Source organism: Sphaerodactylus townsendi, linkage group LG05, assembly GCF_021028975.2.
Source record: "Sphaerodactylus townsendi isolate TG3544 linkage group LG05, MPM_Stown_v2.3, whole genome shotgun sequence".
NCBI lineage: Eukaryota > Metazoa > Chordata > Lepidosauria > Squamata > Sphaerodactylidae > Sphaerodactylus > Sphaerodactylus townsendi.
In genome coordinates this window covers 86,643,065-86,664,447 of record NC_059429.1, presented here as the reverse complement: position 1 = coordinate 86,664,447, position 21,383 = coordinate 86,643,065, and the positions used below count along the sequence as shown (strand labels likewise).

The following is a 21,383-nucleotide window of genomic DNA, read 5'->3' as shown; positions in this document are numbered from 1 at the left end:
ATGCCCCCGAACCCATCCCATAAAATATCTATACCTATGTCGCTGGGGGAGGCAGAGACCGGAATGAAAAGGTGCTGTATCTTATGGAACCGATGGGAATCCAGTTTATTTTCCCATTGGGGATTCACCCTATGAGTTGTATGCCATCCTTCTTTGTCTCCCGTTTCTAATGAAAACATACTAAGAAAGTTTTTAAAAATTATGTACTACTAACAACATGAGGACAGACTGATGTATTTTACACTGAGGAGTAGTTTACACCATCACTATATCTAATTATCAACATGGCCATATCTGTGGATACTTAAATCCAGAAATTGGGGCTATGAACAGGCAAGAAAGATCTTTCTGCAAACCTTATAAAGAGCTCCATCAGGGATGCCCCCCCCCCCTGAATCTGCCATTAGAAGCTGCATGCAGCTGCGCTGGTGGATTTGCCCTTCATGGGGCACTTACCTCTGCACAGAGGCAGTTCTGCCCCGCTGCCCCCTGCTCCATGCTGGGATGAAGTGCAGGATGCTGCGACAGCATCCTCATGCCTCTGCTGGCATAGTGGGGAAAGCTGGAGGTGTGGTTGGGGGAGAGTTGATGTTGGTTGGTTTCCTCCCGGTCTTTCGCCCTGTTGCAACAATTACATATGCAATGCTTTTGGGTGGCACATTATGGGGGATTCATGGTGGTGGTGAGACTGTCACTCTTGTGAAGCCTCTGCATGCCACTGGGAAGCCCCATTGGGAGCAGTGGGCCAGGGCAGCTGCAGTGCTGTGGCTGCCTGCCTGAACTTATGGATGGAGCTGCATGTCTCACAAATTGAACCAAAAGGGTAAAAAAGAAGTATCCTCAGTTGCCATTGCTAGGCAACCACAACAGTACGGGCAGTTTTCAAGCCTTGATTTCTGTGAGTAAAAGGAAGGGAAGGGGGGGGGGGGGGTCAGGATTTTTTTCTAGTGCTATTTTGGCTTTTGAGGGAGGACTCCTAGAACTAGGTACACATGCAAACTCTGTGCAACTTGCTACCACTGGTCTTGCATGAATCATCCAGGACTAGTTGCTTGCTACTGTTCAACAGCAGCCACCCCACAAAAGCCAGTGTTGTGTAGTGGTTAGAGTTTCTGACTAGAATCTGGAAGACACAGGTTCAGATCTCCACTCAGCTAAGGAAGTTCACTTAGTAACCATGGACCCGTCACACACTTTCAGACTAACCTACCTCACAGGATTGTTGTAAGGGTAAAATGGAGGATAGGAGAATAATGTTAGCTGCTTAGGTTTCCTTTGTGGAGAAAGATGGGGTATAAAACAAATAAAATAATAAATGTAACAGATGGGGGGATATAGATCAGTTGGTAAGTGGGAAGGAGAGAAGGAAGCAGTGGAAGGAAAACAATGTGAGGGCTATCAAGGAGAGAGAAAGTGGAAATAGTGTGTAGAAAGGGATACAGGGAAAAGTGAAGTGCCCCCTGCAAATCCTTGCTGGTTCCCCACATTTTATATGATTAGATTAGAAGAATCAGTCCTATGTTTTAATGTGAAGTTTTAAATGACCGAAGATGTGCACATGACCCTCCTACCCTTTGTGCTTTAATTGTCCCCTATCCCTCCTGACAGTTGATTTACTATGTATTTTCCTTTCCTGTAATAAAAGCCATACTGTGGGAGAGGGGCATACTTTGAAGCTATGAAATTTTTCTAATGGAAGGAGCAAAGTACTAATTGCATGGACCTGAGAACTGCATTAGACTAATAGAATTTACAGACCAGAGATAGAGAGAACAGAACTGCGCAGGAGGCCTTTGGATTGAATGGTCATTTTATTAGTGACTCTAACATGGAAAAGCTTTCAACAGAAGAATAAAATCCAGAAAGAATGAATCTTTGGAATTGTGAAACATAACTCAAAACAATACAGATAAATTGAAGCATGAAATAGAAAGATTTTTTTTGTACAGTATAATGTTCCAGGACAGGATGCTGCTGTGGTGCTGCCTCCAAGAGGGCTTTCCAGTGGCAAGTGGAGCAAAAAACTGCCCCTGCTGCTGGAAAATCCTCCATAGGGCTTGTAGGAGGAGAGCCAGGGCACTGTGCTCCTGGCCCTAAATCCAGGGTGAGAGCTGACAAACATCAGCTCCACTCCCAGCAATATCCTGACTGCCCTCCCCATGCTAGCATCCAATCAGGATGCCAGACAACCCCACCGCGGTCTGGTCTCTGTGTTTTGTGGTGACGGAACTGAGGGCTGGGCAGTAGCTGGTGTGACTGCTCCTCCATCAGGATAAGGGTCCCAGTGAGGGCAAACACAATGGTGCAAGGCTGCATTGCTCCCTCAAGCTCTTTCACCCCCATCTTTGGGATGACCGTTTGCCTGGTGTGGTTGCCTAGCAATCAAGGCATTAGAACCCAGGTCTAGGCAAGACCGGCAGAAGTGAAAGCTGGGAGAAATCAGCAGAGGCCAAAGAGGGAAATTTTACCCATCTCATCTTTTTCATTGTATTGGTTGGTCATCACAGAATATGTTTATCAGCTATCTGATAAAGTTAAAAGTATTTCTTATAAGATAGCATTATTCACAGAACAAAAAATTAAGCCCGGATTGTGGGAAAAGAGATTCCCCCAAATGCTGTTTTCTTTTAATATGATACATCCGACTGATACAATTCATGTGTATATACATGATTAATTTGTTTGTACTTGGAGTTCTTGATTTTTACCAGCAATTTAACATGTTTTGCAATTATCTTTGACTATTGTGATAACATTTGACTAACTCCCTTATTTTTGTTGCAACATATATAACATCTCTAGCCCTTTGGAATTGTTAAATAAAACAAAAGAATAAATTTTTGTGAATATTGTTTAATTAAGACTTTGAAGACGTACTGAAAGAAAAAAACCCCAAACCAACCAAAAACCAGATAAACAAAAAAGTACACAAAAATGCATTATAATGTGATAGGGAAGGAGACGATTACACCTGTACCAAATATAAACGCAATTAAAAAATCACTACTGGTTCTCTAATTACAATCATAAAATTAATTCTTAATTATATTTACTAATAGGGTTCATACTTTTCTTTATTATATATTTTTTCTTGTTCTTTTATTCCTCAAATACATTAATCATTCATTCATTTTTTTCTCTAACACAAAAAGTTTATCAGGAGGTTTGAGTTAATTATCAATAATTTTAGGTAAGTTTCTTTCTCTAATAAAAAAAAATAACAGCACAATCCTGTTGGCTGTAGGAGCAGTGGAGGCTTGCATCAGTGCATTTGTACATCCCACTCTAGCAGGGAGTGTAAACAATGAGATGGGCGGCCTTGCCTGCACACAATGCTGTAGATTCCAGGGGGCAGGGTGGGGACAAGTGCACCACTGGTCCCCACCCCTCCTCTTTCCCCACCCAGCCAGGCCTGGTGGAGGCCAGTGCCAGGCGCCCTATCTGGCGCCACCTCCCTTTGGCGCACTGGGGTGTGGCCTTCAAGCTGCACAAGAGCCCCCAGGCATATCAGGGACTGCCTCTTTTCCTCTCTGCTGGCGCCAGCCAGAGAAGGTGTGGTCCTGACCAGCTTGTCCCTGCGGAGGCTTGCTTCTCCTCGCCTCTCCGGGTAGCCTGGCAGGAGCGCGCCAGGGGCTAAGGTAAGTGGGTCGCGTTGTGGAGCGGGGCATGGAGGGGTCACTGGGCCCCATGGGGGGTGGAAAACCCGGAGCTACGCCTCTGCGTGCGCGGTCCCCAGCAACTGTGGAGCTTTCCCGCCCCACCTGAATTGGGCTGCCTGTTTAACCATTTTTGCCAATTCCAACAACGTTACAAGCCATTCTTCTGTTTTAGGTATGGATGAAGTTTCCCATTTTTGTGGATGTAATATTCTCACTGCTGATGTCATATATTTTTTTCAAACTGTCATCCATAAGTCCCAAAAGAAAGGCTCTAATTTCATTTGTATATTAACTTTTAAAACCTTCTGAATTGTTGAACCTATTTGTATCCAAATTTTAAAGCTTTATTTCTAAAATCAAACACTTTCTCTGCATCTAGAAAGATATTTGTTTTTTTATATATTCCAGGATATCCAATACCATTCTAACGCTGTCCTTTAACTGTCTTTTAGGTAAAAATCCACACTGATCCTCATGGATAAACTCTTGTAACACTATTTTCAGTCAATCTGTTACAATTGTAATAAACAATTTATAGTCATTATTCAATAATGATACTGGTCTATAATTTCTTGTCAAAGTTAGATCTTGTCCTTTAGGTAATAATGTCCTACTGGCTTCTTTCCATGACTCTGGTGTTTTTCCTGCTTGTCAGGTAGAGTTCAATGTATTCTGCAGTAGTTGTAAAATTTCATCTTCAAAACACTTATAATACAATCTGACAAACCATCTGGACTAGGGACCTTTTCTGGTTTATCAGTGACACAAATGGGGGAATTCATACATTTGTAGGTAGAATTACTTTCCACCCTGATCTGGATACCACAGGCTAGCCAGGTTTAACTTCCACCCCCAAATATCTACCATGCTCATCAGTGAATACCAATTTAGAATCTATGTAAATGTGATTTGGTATATAACACCACACCATTTTTCCTTTTAATACTGAGATACTTCCTTAACCTAAAGATTTGAGGGACAAATATTTTTCTATTCTTTTCAGATGTGGGTTTTTTGTAGACAAATTATATTTTCTTTTATCTTTTTCAAATGATTAAATATTTTTCTTCTCTTTTGTGGAACATTAACTCTATTTATATTGCACCTGAGATATTTGTAATCCATAATTGGGTTTCAGAATATTAACAGTTCTTATCTTTTAATCCAGTGTCTTCTTTTTCTTGTTGTAGTTGCCCTATTTCTGGTTGATCTTCAACTGAATTTTTTAAAAGTTTCTCTGTCATTGAACTCTGTTTTATATATTTCATGGAAATCATGCACCTCTTGGATCATGTTCAGTCTGAAGCTCTGTTTGAAAGTAAAAGACTCAATTTTTCCCCAATGAAACACAATCTTCCTCTGTTTTACTTTACAGTTAGGAAGGTGTATTCTTTTCTTTTGCACAGGATTCTGATCAGTATTTCTTTCAGAACAATTATATCCACATGATCAATTTTCAATCTTGTACCAAAATGTTGGAAGATCTGATAACTAATTTTCTTCCTTACAAAACCAGAATATCTCTTAGGACTTTCCCCATTAGAACAAATCTAGAATTTAGACTGCAGACTTTATCAACTTCATATTCCAAATCTTCCTCTGAGATTCCCAAAAATCTTGCCAAAACAATTATAATTCTTTGCCTAATGTTTTCATCTGCATCTTCAGGGGGTGCTCTGAATCTCAAACAAAATTATTTCTCTCAACTCCAGTAAAGCTCAATTGTTCATTTTTCTTTGCAGATCTCTAATTAACACTTCTGTTTTCCCCTCCAGGGTTTCAACTTTGTCAGTAGCTTGTTTTATTTCTACAGATATTTACAGAATTTTCCAATTTCTTAACATCTTTCAACCTGTCCTTTCATTTTTAGAAATTTTGGCTCTAATTTGGAAAAATTCTCCTTCATTTTCTTCTCGAATTACTCCCATTTACTTGTTAGTGATGGTGAATGCTATAGCCATGGGCTAGAATATTTGGACAGCATCTATGGCTGGGTGCCATTCTGTCCTCTAATGGAGTTGCTCAAAGGGCTATGGCATTGGAAACTGTTGCAAAGATATGAAGCTATGATCAAGAATGCTCTGCTCCAGACCAATGTAAAAGGCACATTCCTCTAGTAATGCCTGGAGCAGCTGACTACATCACACTCAAACGCATGACGTCTAAGAATGAAAAACTATCCAATGTATAATTTGCCAAATGGTCTAGATCCAGAGAGTTCTTGTTCACTCAACATAAATCATGACTGATATTGCTGTTGCAATATGCAGAATCTTTACAAGGAGTAAAGTGAATGCAAATAGTTATATCAGTTACTCATATAGACTAGAACTTGACAAGTGCTTGGGGGAGGGGGTACAGTAGGAATACCTAAACGATAGCCTTCAATTGATAGGAGTATGAATCTCTAACATATGTTAGAAGAGCAAGTACACTAATATCAGTTTGGTATACAAAAATGTGGTATGGAGGAAGAACTTTGCCATGATTTCCAGCTATTGTTGGACATGTCTCACCCATCTAAACAGAACCAATAAAATCACAATAAAATCTAGTTTTTGCTTACATTATAATTAATGAACCTGAAATGTAAAACCATGGTAACAGCAATGGACCTAATCAGCTGTGATAGATATTTTCCATGCATTTCCAACTGTAAAAGATTTCACCTGATATGAGATAAGAGAAAACGTGCTAGTCAATATTACATACAAACCGATAGGGACAGCACAAATGAAACTTGCCCAAGTCAAGTACTTGGTTTTCTTGCCTCAATTCTTTAGCAGGAAGGATTAGCTCTTACTAAAGAGACTGTTAAAACTGTATCAAACCTGTAGGAAAATTTACAAATGAAAGAGCTAGCCCAGGGTTGGTGTTTTTTTTTGCTTTTAATGTCTTTTCATTCAATCATAAATTCTTCCCTGCCTTTCCCTCAAAGTAGTTTATTATTCCAAGATTAAGAACATACAAAAAACTCTCCACATTAATCCCCCCAAAGCATAGCATGAAACAGTTCAAAGAACAGTATATTTGTTAGTGATTTCAGTTTCACAACAGTGCTGAATTCAAACCTTTGCCATGAGCAATAATATAAGCACAAGTGGATTCGGATTGTTTTACATTTTAGAGGGTTAGTAGGTATGAATAATGCTTTCACCATTTCTTATTTTTTTATTTGGAGTCTTCTCTCCCCATTCTGTTTGCCAATTTACAAAGTTACCATTGCTTCTCCTGTGGCCCAATACAGCTGTGAGGCAGAGACCTTCCCCATGAGCTTGGGCTGACCATCATCTGATTGAAACTGATCTGCAACCCATACAAAGCAACTACACATCTTTGGTTGGCATGGCAGCACAATATGCTCAAAAATTATGGAATGTCAGTGTGCAAACCTGTAGCTGCTTTGCACAGGTAGCAGCATAGTATAAATGATATGCTGACAGTGTAATCCTAAGAATATGTTCATAAGTGTAAACCCCACTGAATAGCCCTGAGTAGAATAATGAGACCCGTTTAGAAGTACTTTCTGCATCTAAGGAAGCCCTTTTGCTGCACTAGCCTCACTTTTAAATTGTGCCTCAACCAGTAGATCCTGTTGTTGTTTTTGAGCTTTCTCTTTTGTCTTTTCATATTCTATCATTGGTGGTCTCATTATTGCCAGTTATGGGATATCACTAACTTTGTTCTTTTCTTTCTCAATTCTGCCCAAACTTTGGTTCATTCTTCAGCACCTCTTATTTATCGTTTTTTCTCTCATTATGATGAAAAGCAGTGAGGTTTAACAAGCAGCGCATAGGATGCTGTGGAAGAAAATATCGCAAAATGGGAGAGATTTTGGGGTCTTTGGAATTTTTTGGTTATTGTTCCTGTTTACTATCCACTATAATACAATTGATTCTCTTTCTTTAAAATGTCTTAAAACTAATTTCAGTAAGATTATACTTAATAATTTTCGTTGTGTCTTCCGTTTTAGTTTCATTTCTGCCTAAATCCAAGTCACAGTCCATTGGGCAAAGCTCTTCTATTTTGTGAATTTTGTACAGTGCTTAGTTTTTAGCCACTTCTCACTCAATAAATGTCATTGCATTTCCTTTCACATGCTTTCGTATTAGAAGTCAGAGTGTTTTTTTTACTATACTCGGTCTAAATCTCACATATGTTTCAACATTAAATACTTATAAAACTTCCTTGATAACATTTTGTTCACAGCTTAATATACAATGTCTGTCCTATTCCTGTTGGAGTGGATTTCAGACACTGCTTACAAGAAATCTGCACCTAACTCTCCTGCCCTGCTTCTACAAATGAAACTACCATTATGGATAACACATTCACCAACAATAGGTCAACTGGGATAATACAGTGCATGATTAACTCCCACTTAAGCTAGCTACTTGAATATTACAGTGCAATCCTAACCAGATGAAACCCTTCTAAGTCCCTTGAAGTCAATGGCCTTACAAGAGTGTAACTATACTTAGGACAGTACTATTTATTGAATATTTCCTAAAACACAAAAATGGAAGTTCGGAAATCTGAATGTTAACATAGCAGCTACTGAAATCTAAATTGAATTTAGGGACATTCAAGGATCATGCACAGCAATATTCTGTGAAAAGAAACTGACAAAATTTCCAGATTGCATTTATTACTTCTTTTATTGGTGTAAGCACAACACGTCTCTTTGTGTACCTTCTGAAGGTACAAAAAATCCCTCACATATTTTCCCCACAAATACCCAGATATAAAACTCTTCATACGATTACATGCATTTATGTGTCAGCTGGCATCATGACAATGGGAATAATCAGTGGCAACACGACAATGGTTACCGTTAGTGGGTTCAAGGAAGTGCACCCCTCTTCACCAACACATAAACAGAACACATAGCAACAGGATAGCAGATTTCTTGACAGGGGGATTCATCTTCAGGTCTAAACAAAAAGCCATGGTTCTCTGCCCTTGTTATGAGCATTATGGTGCAAAATCAGGTTGGTTTGCTAAAAGGCCATGCCAACATGTTTTCAGCAAGTAGTTCATAAAATTGAAGAGGGGAGAACATGCATGCCACCATAAGCTTCTTGGAGGGAGGATGGGATAAAAATGAGATAGATAAGAATCCAGATAACCTCAATAGAGATTATACATTTCATTTTCTTAGCTCTATAATAAGGGCAGCATTTGTAATGTCAGCAAAAGAGTGGATGAAATTTGTTCCATGCATGGCTTAATTCCTCCATCTGAGGAAATGGCACAAAGAAAAGCAACAAAGTCTGGAATGGAACAAAAAGTATCCAAGATGTATTACACAGTGGGGCTGAGCCCCATCTCACCTGCACTTGTGTTAAAGGTTATGTTCGAGCTGGTGATGGTATCATTCCCTTTGAGAAAAACCCGTACTACATACTTCTCCCCAGGAATTAGGTTAATCAGCTCCATAAAGGGTTTATCAGTGGTAGATTTCATTGTTTTATTACCTAAGAAACAGAAACTTCACATCAAAGGCAGCTAGCAGAAAAATCAGAGATTACCACGCCAGCAAATTCCACCAAAGACACCTTGGGCTAATAAAAAGACATATGCCCCTGCTGATAGTAAGCAGCATGTTAGATGGATATTGCATACAGTTAACCTCTATGGTTCTGGTACTATCAATTCACAGTTAAAGAGTTAGTGTATAAAAGACGTGCTGTCAATTCATACTACTTGTATGTATAAGAATAAATTGTCTAAAAACATTTAGTCTGAAAAAGCACCTGTTTAAAAAACTTTTGACTACATCCAGTTGAATCTTCCTATACTACCAGTTCAGTGATCTAACACAAAATCAGGGGTACAAGAAAACAAATGAGGAAGTGTTCACACAACCATCTCTGGGTACCCCTTAACTGGACTGGAAGCAATTGGCATAGCCCTTACTTAACTTGGTGATGTCATAATGAATCTGAAGGGTATATCACAACTGCACACTCCTTCCTCTGAAAGCAACTTTTTGCTATATTTAAGTGTCATCCTCAGAAAAATTACACCCTTCTAAGCTCAAGGACTTAGAAGGGTATAACTTTACTTAGGATCTCAGTGTAAAAAGTACATTTTCTGAACTAATCACCATACAAGGTTACATAAAGTTCACCTAAAATTTCTTATTAGAAACATGTTTGTGGATTAAAATACAGTTAAGCTTGTATTAAATGTACGTTGTTGAAACAAACATTCGCATAATAAATGGACACAATCAATTATTATAAACCCTAGTATAGGTAAATCCTATAAAACTGCAAGTATTCCTTGTTCTGTGAGAATTTAACTAAATATGTTTTGATTCTGCATTGACCTTAGCAAACCACTGGCAAAACATTCCAACCAATGTTACAAAACTGCTGAAATCCAGAGCAACACTTTTGCTGGCAGTGGCTTGTTTAGCAGAAATTACTGGCACCCTTTAAAGGCATAACCAAGAAACAAATTCTTAGAGTTCTATCTCATCAATGGAGCACACAGGAAGATGCTCAAGAATCATCTCAGAAAAAACAGATACTTGTGATACTGTAGGGATTAGCTGAGTGGGCCACATTGGGATCCCCAATATTAAGCCATGGGGATTTGCGCAAGGCAGTAGATTGAGACTTCTGTGCAGTGAAAGGTGTTGTATCAAACACTTTTTATTCTGTTATGCTAGGTAAAAGAATTACAAGGGTTCCTTATTGATAACTTCAAATACTGTGGGTAATGCAAATGATGAAAAACTAACTTCATCTGCTACAAGCAACCCCAAGAATACAATATAGAGGCTACCCCAGCAAATTAAAACCATGGTAAACATAACTGCAAACACACTTTGAATGAAAGACACCCAGATGAGATTTGAATTTAGCTTTGTATTAAACATATAATTATACACTGCATATAATTTGTCTGCTTAATATGCTCAGCAAATCAGAAAAAAAGTGTGGGATCACAATGGTTTGTGAACAAAGTAATGTTGGTTACATTGATCGCTACTTACTACCAGTAAAAAAAAGGTTCAGTAAAGAAACATTGAAACCGATCTGGAATTTTAGGGATTTGAAACCAAAATGCGGTTTTACTATTAATCTCCAAAGCTCTTTTGTTATAGTCAGATGTTCTCTTGCAATAGTTGTGGGTTTTAACCCTTTATATCTCTCAACCCACAATTTGTCTTAATTTCCAAAACTAACCTAAGAATTTGTTGCCAGTTTAATATTTATGGATAGATTTCTATAATTATTTTATTTTGTAAAATTGTGCAGCCATCACAGACCACTTAGGCCAGTTTTTAAAAGCAGCTGCATCAGGTTGTATTGTTCTTAATCCACTATGTGGGAAGGGGAAGTAACTGAATTCCAACGGATACCAACATAAAAAGCACAGTTCCACTGTAATCTGTTTTACAAATTACTATGCCTTCTCCTTGGCTGCCCTCCCCTCCAGACCAAGCAACAGATGTAAAACTCATTGAGACACATGAAAATATGTGACCAGTTCTTCAGCATATTTTTAAATTTTAAATGATAACCATAGGGTCTGTTGCAGAGAGTGCTCCCCCTTCCTTTTCTTAATGTCACACAATTTATCTCACTAGGGGAAACGTTCATGTTGTCGATATGGTTACCCCAAAGGGGCAAAATAAGTTCTAGGAGGGGTCATTTGGGGCTGGGAAAGGGAGGGAATTAAGCCTCTCTCCCGCATTCAAATCCAGGACGCAGCAGAATTTTAACAATTAAAAAAATCTGATTAATGGATCCTCCTATTTAGTTTAGGTTTAGTTAACCTGTAGTTAAAATCATATAAAATCAGTTGAAGCCCTGAGAGATGTCAGGATCCCTGGTGGCATCAAGGACCCTGAAATAATCCCATGTCGCAATGCTTACTGTTGATATACTCAACCACAAACTCAGTTTCAGGATCAAACTTGTGGTTCCAGGTGATATTTGCCCAGTTACTGGTAGGTGAAGCTTTTACGTCCCAGATGGGCTTTCCATCGCCAGCTGGTGAACAGGTTAGAACAGAGGTTAGTAAACTGGATTATAGACAAATATGCATTCTAATTTCTCTTCTGAATTAACTAAGCACTTTAATGTGAGGAAAAACTGAAAGCACAGAGTAACAGGATTTGAACACTAGAGCACTATGTCATATGGGAAATGCATGAGAAAGTCTTGTACCTCTACTTCAAAGGATATGTCAAATACTTCTTTGAAATATCAATGTTATATACAAATCTCTATCACACCAGATAAAATCACACATTGAACAGTAAAAAGAAACAGTGACAAAAATCTTGTCAATGCAGCCCCTGATAATTCTGTAGAGAGCAGTTTGGAAAATAAGCTACATTAAAAAAAATGATAGAGCAGCATTTTCAAAATAGCCAGAGGAAGTCATTTTTGTGAAAGCAGATGTTGCTGCCATTCCTTCTAATATGCAAAAAAGTGGCCCAGCCGTCTGATTTCAACTTCCAGGCCTTGTGAGACATAAAAGACACATTTTCTGGGTCATGTGACTGTCAAAAAGGAAGCTCAAAGTCCTTAACTTCCTACATTAGATGAACTGCTAGTCGTTGAATGATATGGCCAGATCTTAATGGAAGAACGAACTGTTTTGTATATGTTTTGAACAATGCAGAAAGAGCATCTATTCAGCTCTTTACAGTGCACTGCAGAAAGTTAGGTTCTCCATCCAATATGCTGATTGTCAATCTAAGGATCAATGAAGGACCCCTCTAAATTTTACTTTTTTAGAACTCAGAAGATTCAAATGTTTCTGCTCTGTACATACGACTTGTCTGCTTGCAGAGCATGAAACAAATGCAAATATTGTTAACATATAGACGCCCCTAATTTTGGAGGCAGAAGAGAATTAAATAAGTGTTTTCATGGTGAGCCAACGAAGAATATATATGGAGTCTGTACAGCTGACTTCTTGAAACTGAGGGAGGAGGATACCTTTTTTTTTTGTCCGGGGACTGGAGCTTTGCTTGGGAGACTTCATACCCAGATGAACCTGGCTGCGAGAGCTGGAGACTATTGTGTGGATGAGTCTTAAATTGTCTTGAGATTCCTCCCAAAGAATCTGAACAACCTAGCAAGGCTTGATGCATGAAGTAACCAATAAGGGAGGCTCTTCACTTAATTGCTAGCTTGCAGTGAAAGGCTAACTGATAGCATAAAAACTTTGATTATTTTCAGGAAGATGGATTATTGAAGCTTGAGCCTGAATGGCTTAGCCCTTGAAGCTCTAGAACCATGGTGGTGAATCTATGGCACTCCAGATGTTCATGGACTACAATTCCCATCAGCCCTGCTACAAGCAGTTGGCCATGCTGGCAGGGGCTGATGGGAATTGTAGTCCATGAACATCTGGAGTGCTTAGGTTGCCACCACTGCTCTAGAAACTCACTTTAGTGTTGCACACAGCAGGTAAAAATCAATGCACATGGTCATTATCTTAAGTTAAAGCAGGCCAGGAATTTTTTTACCCATAGTCTGCAAAGGTCACATTAAGTTAAAGAATCTGTTATCTTTTGTACAACTGTTTAATTGGCCTGAAGGTTTTACATCAGAAACTCTAGCTATTGCTTTGGTTTTCAAATGAAAAACCCCATTTGGAAATGAAAGCACATGCTACTACAGAATATGATTTTGACGTTTCCTTTTCAGAAACATATTTTACTATCCAACAAAAGCAATTTTATTAACACATGCTTATCGTATGGCACCTTCTTTCACCAGCCACTTATCAATGTGTGCAGGGCCATCTAATATCATTACATGATTACCCAGGAGCAGTGGTGGGATGCAGCAGGTTTGCACCACTTCGGCAGAACCGGTTGTGAAAATGATGCTTGTATACAACCAGTTGTTAAATTACTTGAATCCCACCATCAGAACCGGTTGTTAAATCCTTTGAATCCCACCACTGCCCAGGAGCCATTTAGTTTTGGGTTGGTACTGAGAAGTCATTCCTTAAATAAACATATCACAAGCTGGGTACCTAGTTTGTATACCTATGCTTAGCCTACACATGAACACTGCAACTGATGTCCATAAGTTTCTGTACATGGAAGAGTTGTGAAGACAAGTACAATCAAGAACTAGAAGGGTCTGCTTTATCTTTTATGTGTGTTAGCAAGAAATTATTGCAAATCATGACATAGCTGCCTTATTAAATACATTAGAAGTACAACAAGATGTTATACCCAAGAATACCATAGGCAACTTTTTCTTAAGTAATCAAGATTTATCACATCAGCTTCAGGGACACTTTGCATTCTTTGTATAATGCATCCACAGTCAGCATCTCAGCTTTGAATTTTAAAAATAAATTTGAAGAAAAATCCTGTTGTGTTGGGGACTTTTTAGAAGATTATTTTGCCCACTTAAGGTAAATGTTTGGATGCACACAAAGTCAGTTGCTGCATGCTAGGAGCCAGGCAAAATTGATCCATACTTGCAGAGGAGCTTCTTATAATAGTTTTGCTGATTACTGCACTTACTGAGGATTCTCGTTATTTAAAAACTTAAGCAGCTGGCTACACAAAGCCAGAGAAATTCATAGGTCAATTTTTTCCTTTGCTATAAACTCACTGGGTAATCTTAGTTTTGCTGGTATCTCTCAACCTCCAACTGCCCTTCCTTATCTACAATGGCTGCATTACAATGCCGTGATAAAGTTTGGTTTGCACAACAAACTACGTTGAACCATCAGATGTAAATAACAAACCCATAAACATAAATTTCTTGCCTCTGTTCTGCCTGTCAGTGAAGGAAGATATATCCTCCCTATAATGGCATCTCAACAACCAGGTGGTGTAATTACAAAAAATTGTGATGTGAGAATTCAGACTTCACAACAAACCATACTTGGTACTCATCAGCTACACATTCTTGGTTGAATTCCTGGTACAGTCATGACTAGCCATGTCTATTTGAGCATCACAACTAACCAGGGCTTCATTAAATCAAGGTTTATTGTGTTTCCTGAATGGAACCAATATGTATGGTAACCTTCTGACCTCTTACAGGGCTATTGTAAGGATGACTCAAATAAGGTATTTTAAATTCTTTCTATATTCAATAGTTCTATAAAGATACTATTATTAATTATTATAATTATTATCTAATACAGTGAAAGGAACATCAGGCCAATCTCTGTAAATGTTAGTGGCGGTCAGTGGCCTCCCCACCAAAAAAACCCCCTACGCTGTTTCCGCACGGCCACACTCGCGGGGGGGTGTCGGCGTATACGACGCCAACGCACCCCCCTGGGGCCGTTTGCACGAACGGTCCCAGTAGGGGCTGGGAAGACGGCACATCACTGTGCTGTTGCCCAAACTCCTTCCCTTCCCTCCGACCTTCTGGTGCATCGCCCAGGCCAGGGGACATGCCCCCCTGCCCTGCGCGACAGCTCTGGAGTCGCAGGGCGGGGGGGGCATGTCCCCAGGCCTGGACGACGCACCGGAAGGTCGGAGGGAAGGTAAGGCGTTCGGGAAAGGGGGGGATGGCACCTTCCAGCCGCTGCCATTCGCACGGCAGCGGCTGGAAGCCACTGTTTCCGGAAAACCTCGCTCGGGGAGCGAGGTTGGAGCGAGGGTGGCGCTGCTGCAATGCAGCAGCACCCCCCATGTGAGCAGCTCCCTAGGGACGGCGTTTTTGCTGTCCCTAGGGCGCTGTTTTTGGCCCGTGTGGAAAGGGCCCTAGTTTGTTTTCTGTGCTAAATCAACAGTTGCAGTATTTAGTGCTGGGTAGCCCAGTTTATTAACCAGAGAGCACCCTAGGATATGCATGTCACTTCAGAATGCCCTTGCAATTCATTATTAAAAATCCACAGCTGTTCCTTGATTACAAAGATCTTATACAGCTTAGCCTTTTTTCTCCTGGAATTTCTCACATGAAGGGCATCATGCCCCATAATTAAGTATTTATTTATTTATTTATTGGATTTGTATTCCGCCCTAGCCCCATGGGACTCTGACTGAGTTAATCACATTACTGATTTTGTCACATTACTGATTTTGCGGACCAGAGCTTCTTAGTCCACTGAAAACATCTGTTCTAGTCTGTTTTAGACTCTACAAGGGGATAGAGCTCTCCAGAACTGAAACAGGCACCCCTATTTCTTTTCTCTCTTTTTTTAGTGAAAGATACAGCATTTTCAATTGGCATTTCACTTGATTTTGATTAAAGCTTCTTTTTCTTCAATGTTGCAGCTTGATATAGTGCTACTGCTAAATTTTCTGTCCTTGAATGAATGCCAATGAAAACTGGGATCCAAAGAATCACATTCCCTGCTCCCTTCCTGCTGACCACAGTGCTCCTTATTTTAATCTAATACCCATGCAATCTGGGGCAGCAAGAAACCGTTCAGGGATTGGTCTGGTTAGAAGTCCTGTGCATGCCTACAGGGGCTCTTTTGGAAAAGTTATTAAATATATTATATGCGCCCTGGTGAGAGAAAAATAATTTGGGGGCCACAGATAATAATGAGCTACATATATATAGCAAGTTGATACTGAGGTTCTGTGTGGTTTCTGGGCTGTATGGCCGTGTTCTAGCAGCATTCTCTCCTGGCGTTTCGCTTGCATCTGTGGCTGGCATCTTCAGAGGATCTGCCAGCCACAGATGCAGGCAAAACGTCAGGAGAGAACATGGCCATATAGCCCAGAAACCACACAGCACCTCAGTGATTCCAACCGTGAAAGCCTTCGACAATACAAAGTCGATACTATTTTGACATCCATGTCAGTACTACTGCATGAGACGGATCGCATTAATAAAATACAATTTGTGCCACTCAATATTTACTGATTGGTCACATATATAGGACATCATGAAAATGGGGACTTAGGCAGTTATCAAACTAGATACTCTGGGGCAATCTAAGTATAGATGCTAATAGTAATGTCTTCTACAACTAACTTCAAGATAGTTATAGATGGCAGTAGCTGGCTTTTAAGGCAGATGGCCTTTCTGAAGAGTCACGGCAAAGCAACTACCTAGGGAGTATGCAGTCTAAGTATTTCATTTGCTAAGCAATTCCAATATTACTGTATGGTTTAAAAAGGCATTCACATTTCGATGTTAAGCCTTAATGAATGACATTAAGTGTTTGAAAAAGATCTAGGTATGGATTAGATAGCTAATAGAAAGGAAAGTGCAATACCAGAATCATCTGTTGCAATAGCTATAGTGCTAGCAACAATTGTGGTGATGGTTGTTGTTTCCACAGCAGTTGTAGCTTCTATGGTGGTAGCTGCTTCTTTAGTAGTGGTTGTAGCTTCAGTGGTGGTGGTGATGGTGGTGGCCTCTGTGGTGGGGGCCACAGTTGCAGTGGTAGTTTGATCAACTATTGTCGAAGGCCACTGTGTTGGAGCTGGGAGGGAGATGCGAAAACTGCATTTTGAGAGGTATTTGCATGTTTACTCCTTTGACTTTGCCACACCCTGAAGCTAAATACGTGTGTGAGAGAAGGCAAAGCGAATCAAGACATACACACACACAAATTGTGAATTAAACTATCCAAGTACACTGCAAAAAGAACAAAGCTCCAATTTTCACTTTCTTCCCTTGGTAGACTGTCACTAGAAATAGCTATGCTACAGAGTGGGCAAGTGTGGGAGAGGCTTGGAATCTGTCATATAAAAGGTTCATGCAAAAAGCTTGGCAGGCAAGCACAGAGCAAACATGAAGAAAAGCAACAGGAAGTTGAATACCTCAACCAAAGCCAATAACTGCCTACAAGCATGCTGTTTGCTTTTAGATTTATTCACTGCTTTTAGATCTATTCAGTGACTCAACCGATTGTGTTGGTTCTTGCAAGAGAACAGGGATAATCAAAGCTCTGTGAACTGCAAAGATGGGCACAACCAGATTGAAAAACAAAAGGAACCAAATGCTCTGCAGGAAGACATAAGAACAGGTTCAACTTCTCAAAATTAAGCCACTTGTTAATACAGCAAGTAAACTTTTTGATCAGCATGCTGAAATGGGAAGCTCCAAGAATGTGGAACAATGAACAGCACAGCAGTGTGGAATGCTATGAAAAACTGTAACAGCCATTTATTGTTTTGAGAAAGACAAGTGCAATCAGCATGAATGAATCCTTAAGTGGCTTCCAAAAATTTAAAAACTACCAACTTTAACAAACAGCTATTGTAGAAGACTGTAAGGTGCTTGTCAGAAGACTGAAAATTAATACACTCCTGCAAGTTTGGAAATATGATCACAGATTCTTCTGTAATTTCAAACATATCTGAAGTACTGTATTTAGGACACCCTCAAGGACAACGTATAACAGTATAAATTAACTTTTAAAACATTTTCATATTAGTTAACTGTACACCTGATGGTCCCCTTAAATAAATAATAATAAAAAAGTTTCCCTTTCAGTCGTGTTCGACCCTGGGGTACCACTGTAAGCAGTGATTTCATAGGCAAGCCGTTTTTGTGGGGTAGTTTCCCAATGCTTTCCTTGGCTATTCTTTACCCCCTAGCTATGTGCTAGACGTACTCATTTACTGACCAAGGAATGGATGGATGGCTGAGTTGACCATGAGCCAGCTGCCGGGATATCTGACCCACAGGGGGCTCGGACTCCTGACCATGGGAGTGTCAGTGCAAGCATTTAACCACTACGTCATGCGACTCCCTCTTAAAATAAAGAAAGCTAGAATGCCCAGATTTATTTTAGGTAACATCAATCACATAAAACAAAGTACTCCCTTTTATTTATCACATTGGTAAAAGAAAGCTAGTGTGTTCCATTTTTACTTATGTTAGCATTTCTAGCAATTGAAAATGACACCTATGACTCAGGCAGGGAAAGCTTAATTAGCTACACTTTGTTGCTGGCTACTAAGAACTGAACGTTTCAGGACTGGCCATTTCAGTTCTTTGCAAATTAGTCAAATAAACTGTTCTAAAGATCTACACAACATGAGTAATTCAGAGGTCACTTTTGCTGATGGATAATATTATCCAGAAAATCTGAGGCAGGATGAATACCATGTCATTCTGGTTTTGGGTAGAGAGAAGTTATCTCTAGGCAGATTACAATGGATAGGGAAGAAAAATAGGATAGGCGAGAGAGTTCTGTTTAAGTGCAACACAGAGAACCTATACATTCCTTAATTTCTTGGTAAAATGCAGGGTTGCACCCCACCATTTGTCAGCAGAAGGTGTTGACCATTACTGATCTTCCCAAGGTTCCCCAAGCCCTAGCAACCATTTTGGGTCCTGGCAATACTCGCCACATGGGATAGGAGGTTACAGTGGAGAGGAGGAAAGGGGCAAAAAATCCTGCATGACTGGAGCTGATGGAAGAGGATGGGCACAATTTCCCCACTCTCCTTTTTAACCCATGTGGCTATTACTTCACTCATAGATCTTGTGACCCTGGAAATCAACTTTCTTAGGGAGAGCCAAAAAGATCAAGGATCCAACTCACACTATGGTCTTAAGACTCTGACAGATGGAAGATAGCATCAGTGTGGGTGGGATGCTCAGGAACGAGAAAAGGTAAATGCTTCTTGGGCAGCATTATTCCATGCAGATTGTAGCAAAGCAGGGAAAAATCTGGAAACAGGAGAACCTAGAGGAGGATGTCATATGGACGCTCCAAAAAACATATCCAGTCCTCCTTCAGCTTGGAAACCAAAACAGAGCAAACATACTTTGCCTTGTCTGCACAGCACTGCCAATATGCCTTTTTTAACTGCCTAGCGGTACTTTCTGCACGTGCCTAGTATATTGCTGAAAAAAGGAGTGCCCTGATAAACAGAAGCAGTTCAGTTTAGGGTTCTAACCGTGGGGAGATGGGAGAAGAAAAATTATCTTATCTCTGTCACCTTAGCATTTTCCTATTTTTGTAGGAAAGACATTGTGCTAAATGGACAACCGGCAATGATAAATCCTGTCTTTAAACAAGCAGAATTTTCTCTTAAGTAACAGTCTTCTTTAAAATTGACAATTAGATTTAAAAACTTTTAACAGAATAGAATGATCCAATTTGTCATGGAGCGGGCAAAGCAAAATTAAATTAAATGGTTGCACACCCTGAACTGGAGCTCGAACATTTCTCAGTGAACAGTTCTTTGCCAGTAGAGTTTGCTGCAAATCACATTAACTTGTCTTAAGCTCTGCAAGAACAGGAGGAAGTGCTCACCACACCAGTTCCAGACCTTGCAATTTCCAAATAATTTCATTCCAATGAGATATAAAATAAAACAAAAATGAAGACTGGTCCTCTACATCTCTTATTCTGTGTTAGTTGTAAAAATAAACAGGAGGCAGGGATATGTTTTTACTACTATAAGAATATAATGGGAAATATATTTCTAATAATGGCTTTGTGATGTAGAACATTACAGTTTCAGTTCACCTTCCTGCCATGAAACTGGGGACTGCATGCTCTTTTTTATGTGTTTTACACATTTTTGGCATCACCAGCTGAAAGTGGAATTTAAGGCAGCTTTTAGCCTTCTCTGCACTCTGTTCAGGGTTACGACTAGAATCCTTAAAGAATATGAACGGGAATGAGAACGACGCTTTTGGCTGACAACATAGGAAATCGGCTGCCTCTTAGTAAACTTGGGGAGAAATAAGCTGGTCTGGGTTAAGGCAAGAGCTGTTTGATGAAAAAGGACCCTCCTGGATAATAAAACTATTCTAGCCTTGATGACTTTGTTATATTGCCCTCTAGACAGAATCTCACTGAAAAGTCTTGCTTGTGAAATGTGAACAAAATTTGCTCTTGCCAAACAAATCCCACCTTTTTCAATCCATACACTCCTACTCTTTTCATTTTTTTAATTAGGAAAAAAATAGCAATACTCACAGCTTCTCAAGAAGTGCCAGCAACATACCTTGCTTGGAGCCCAACGAAACATGATGGCAAACTCACGATGCCCACAAGTTCACTATCATGTTAAGTTGGGCTTGAGGAGACCCAGTAGTGCAGCATTTTATGATTTTGAAAAACTATATTAGTTTCTTCATACTCATAATGTGATGAAATTAAACCTTTCCTTATGTGTAGCCTTTCCTTATGGGATTTACTTATGTGTAGACTTTCTTAGGATTACTGCTTTATGGCCTAATCTAGGGGGGGGGGCAAAGGAATTGTGGAGGTGATGGGGCCCTACGCTGGTGGAAATGCTCTTCCCCAGGGCACTAACCCTGGCGGAGGGGCAAATTTACTGGTGGATGGCCACAGCAGCCTCCCAGACAGTCCAACATGGTGCTGAGCACTGTGTAAGCACCCCATCACTGGTGTACAGGAAGTGTTCTGAAGGTGTGGTAGGGGATGGAGCTGACTTTTGTCAGCTTCCACCGCAGCACTGCCTTCAGAAACGGAACGTGGTGGCCTAGGTCATGGACTTACACCATTCTGTTGAGTGGTGTAAGTACATTGAGCCCAATGGAGGGCTTTTCGGAAGAAGGGAGGGGTTTTTTGGTTTATTGCCTTCCCACACTGCCAAAAAGCCCTCTGGAGGCGGCAGCATGGTGTCGCAGCTGCACCATCCCTGGCCACCCCAGAGCTCTGGATTGGGCTGCCCATCAATTAATCAGAGAAGATGGATAAACCAAAGCTTTAATTACAGACTTTAAAGACTGATCAGTGTTTAACTGGTAGAGCTGACAATAAGTAAAATTTCTTGGGATATGGCTGTTGTGGGTTTTCTGGACTATGTGGCTGTGGTCTGGC

General features: G+C 40.1%; 1 protein-coding gene across 18 annotated transcripts in view; it reads right to left on the bottom strand.

The window, feature by feature from the left end:
- Positions 1-21,383, bottom strand: part of NFASC (neurofascin) — a 257,064-nt gene that overhangs the window by 21,964 nt on the left and 213,717 nt on the right. For 3 of the 18 annotated variants that reach the window (XM_048496456.1, XM_048496453.1, XM_048496455.1), the window contains 3 exons: positions 16,842-17,051; positions 11,552-11,668; positions 8,993-9,136 (listed from right to left, as the gene is read on the bottom strand). The exons of the other annotated variants lie outside the window; for them this stretch is intronic. In XM_048496456.1, the coding sequence (XP_048352413.1) occupies positions 8,993-9,136; positions 11,552-11,668; positions 16,842-17,051 (471 nt within the window). The remainder of the gene's footprint in view (positions 1-8,992; positions 9,137-11,551; positions 11,669-16,841; positions 17,052-21,383) is intronic. 18 annotated transcript variants of the gene reach the window in all.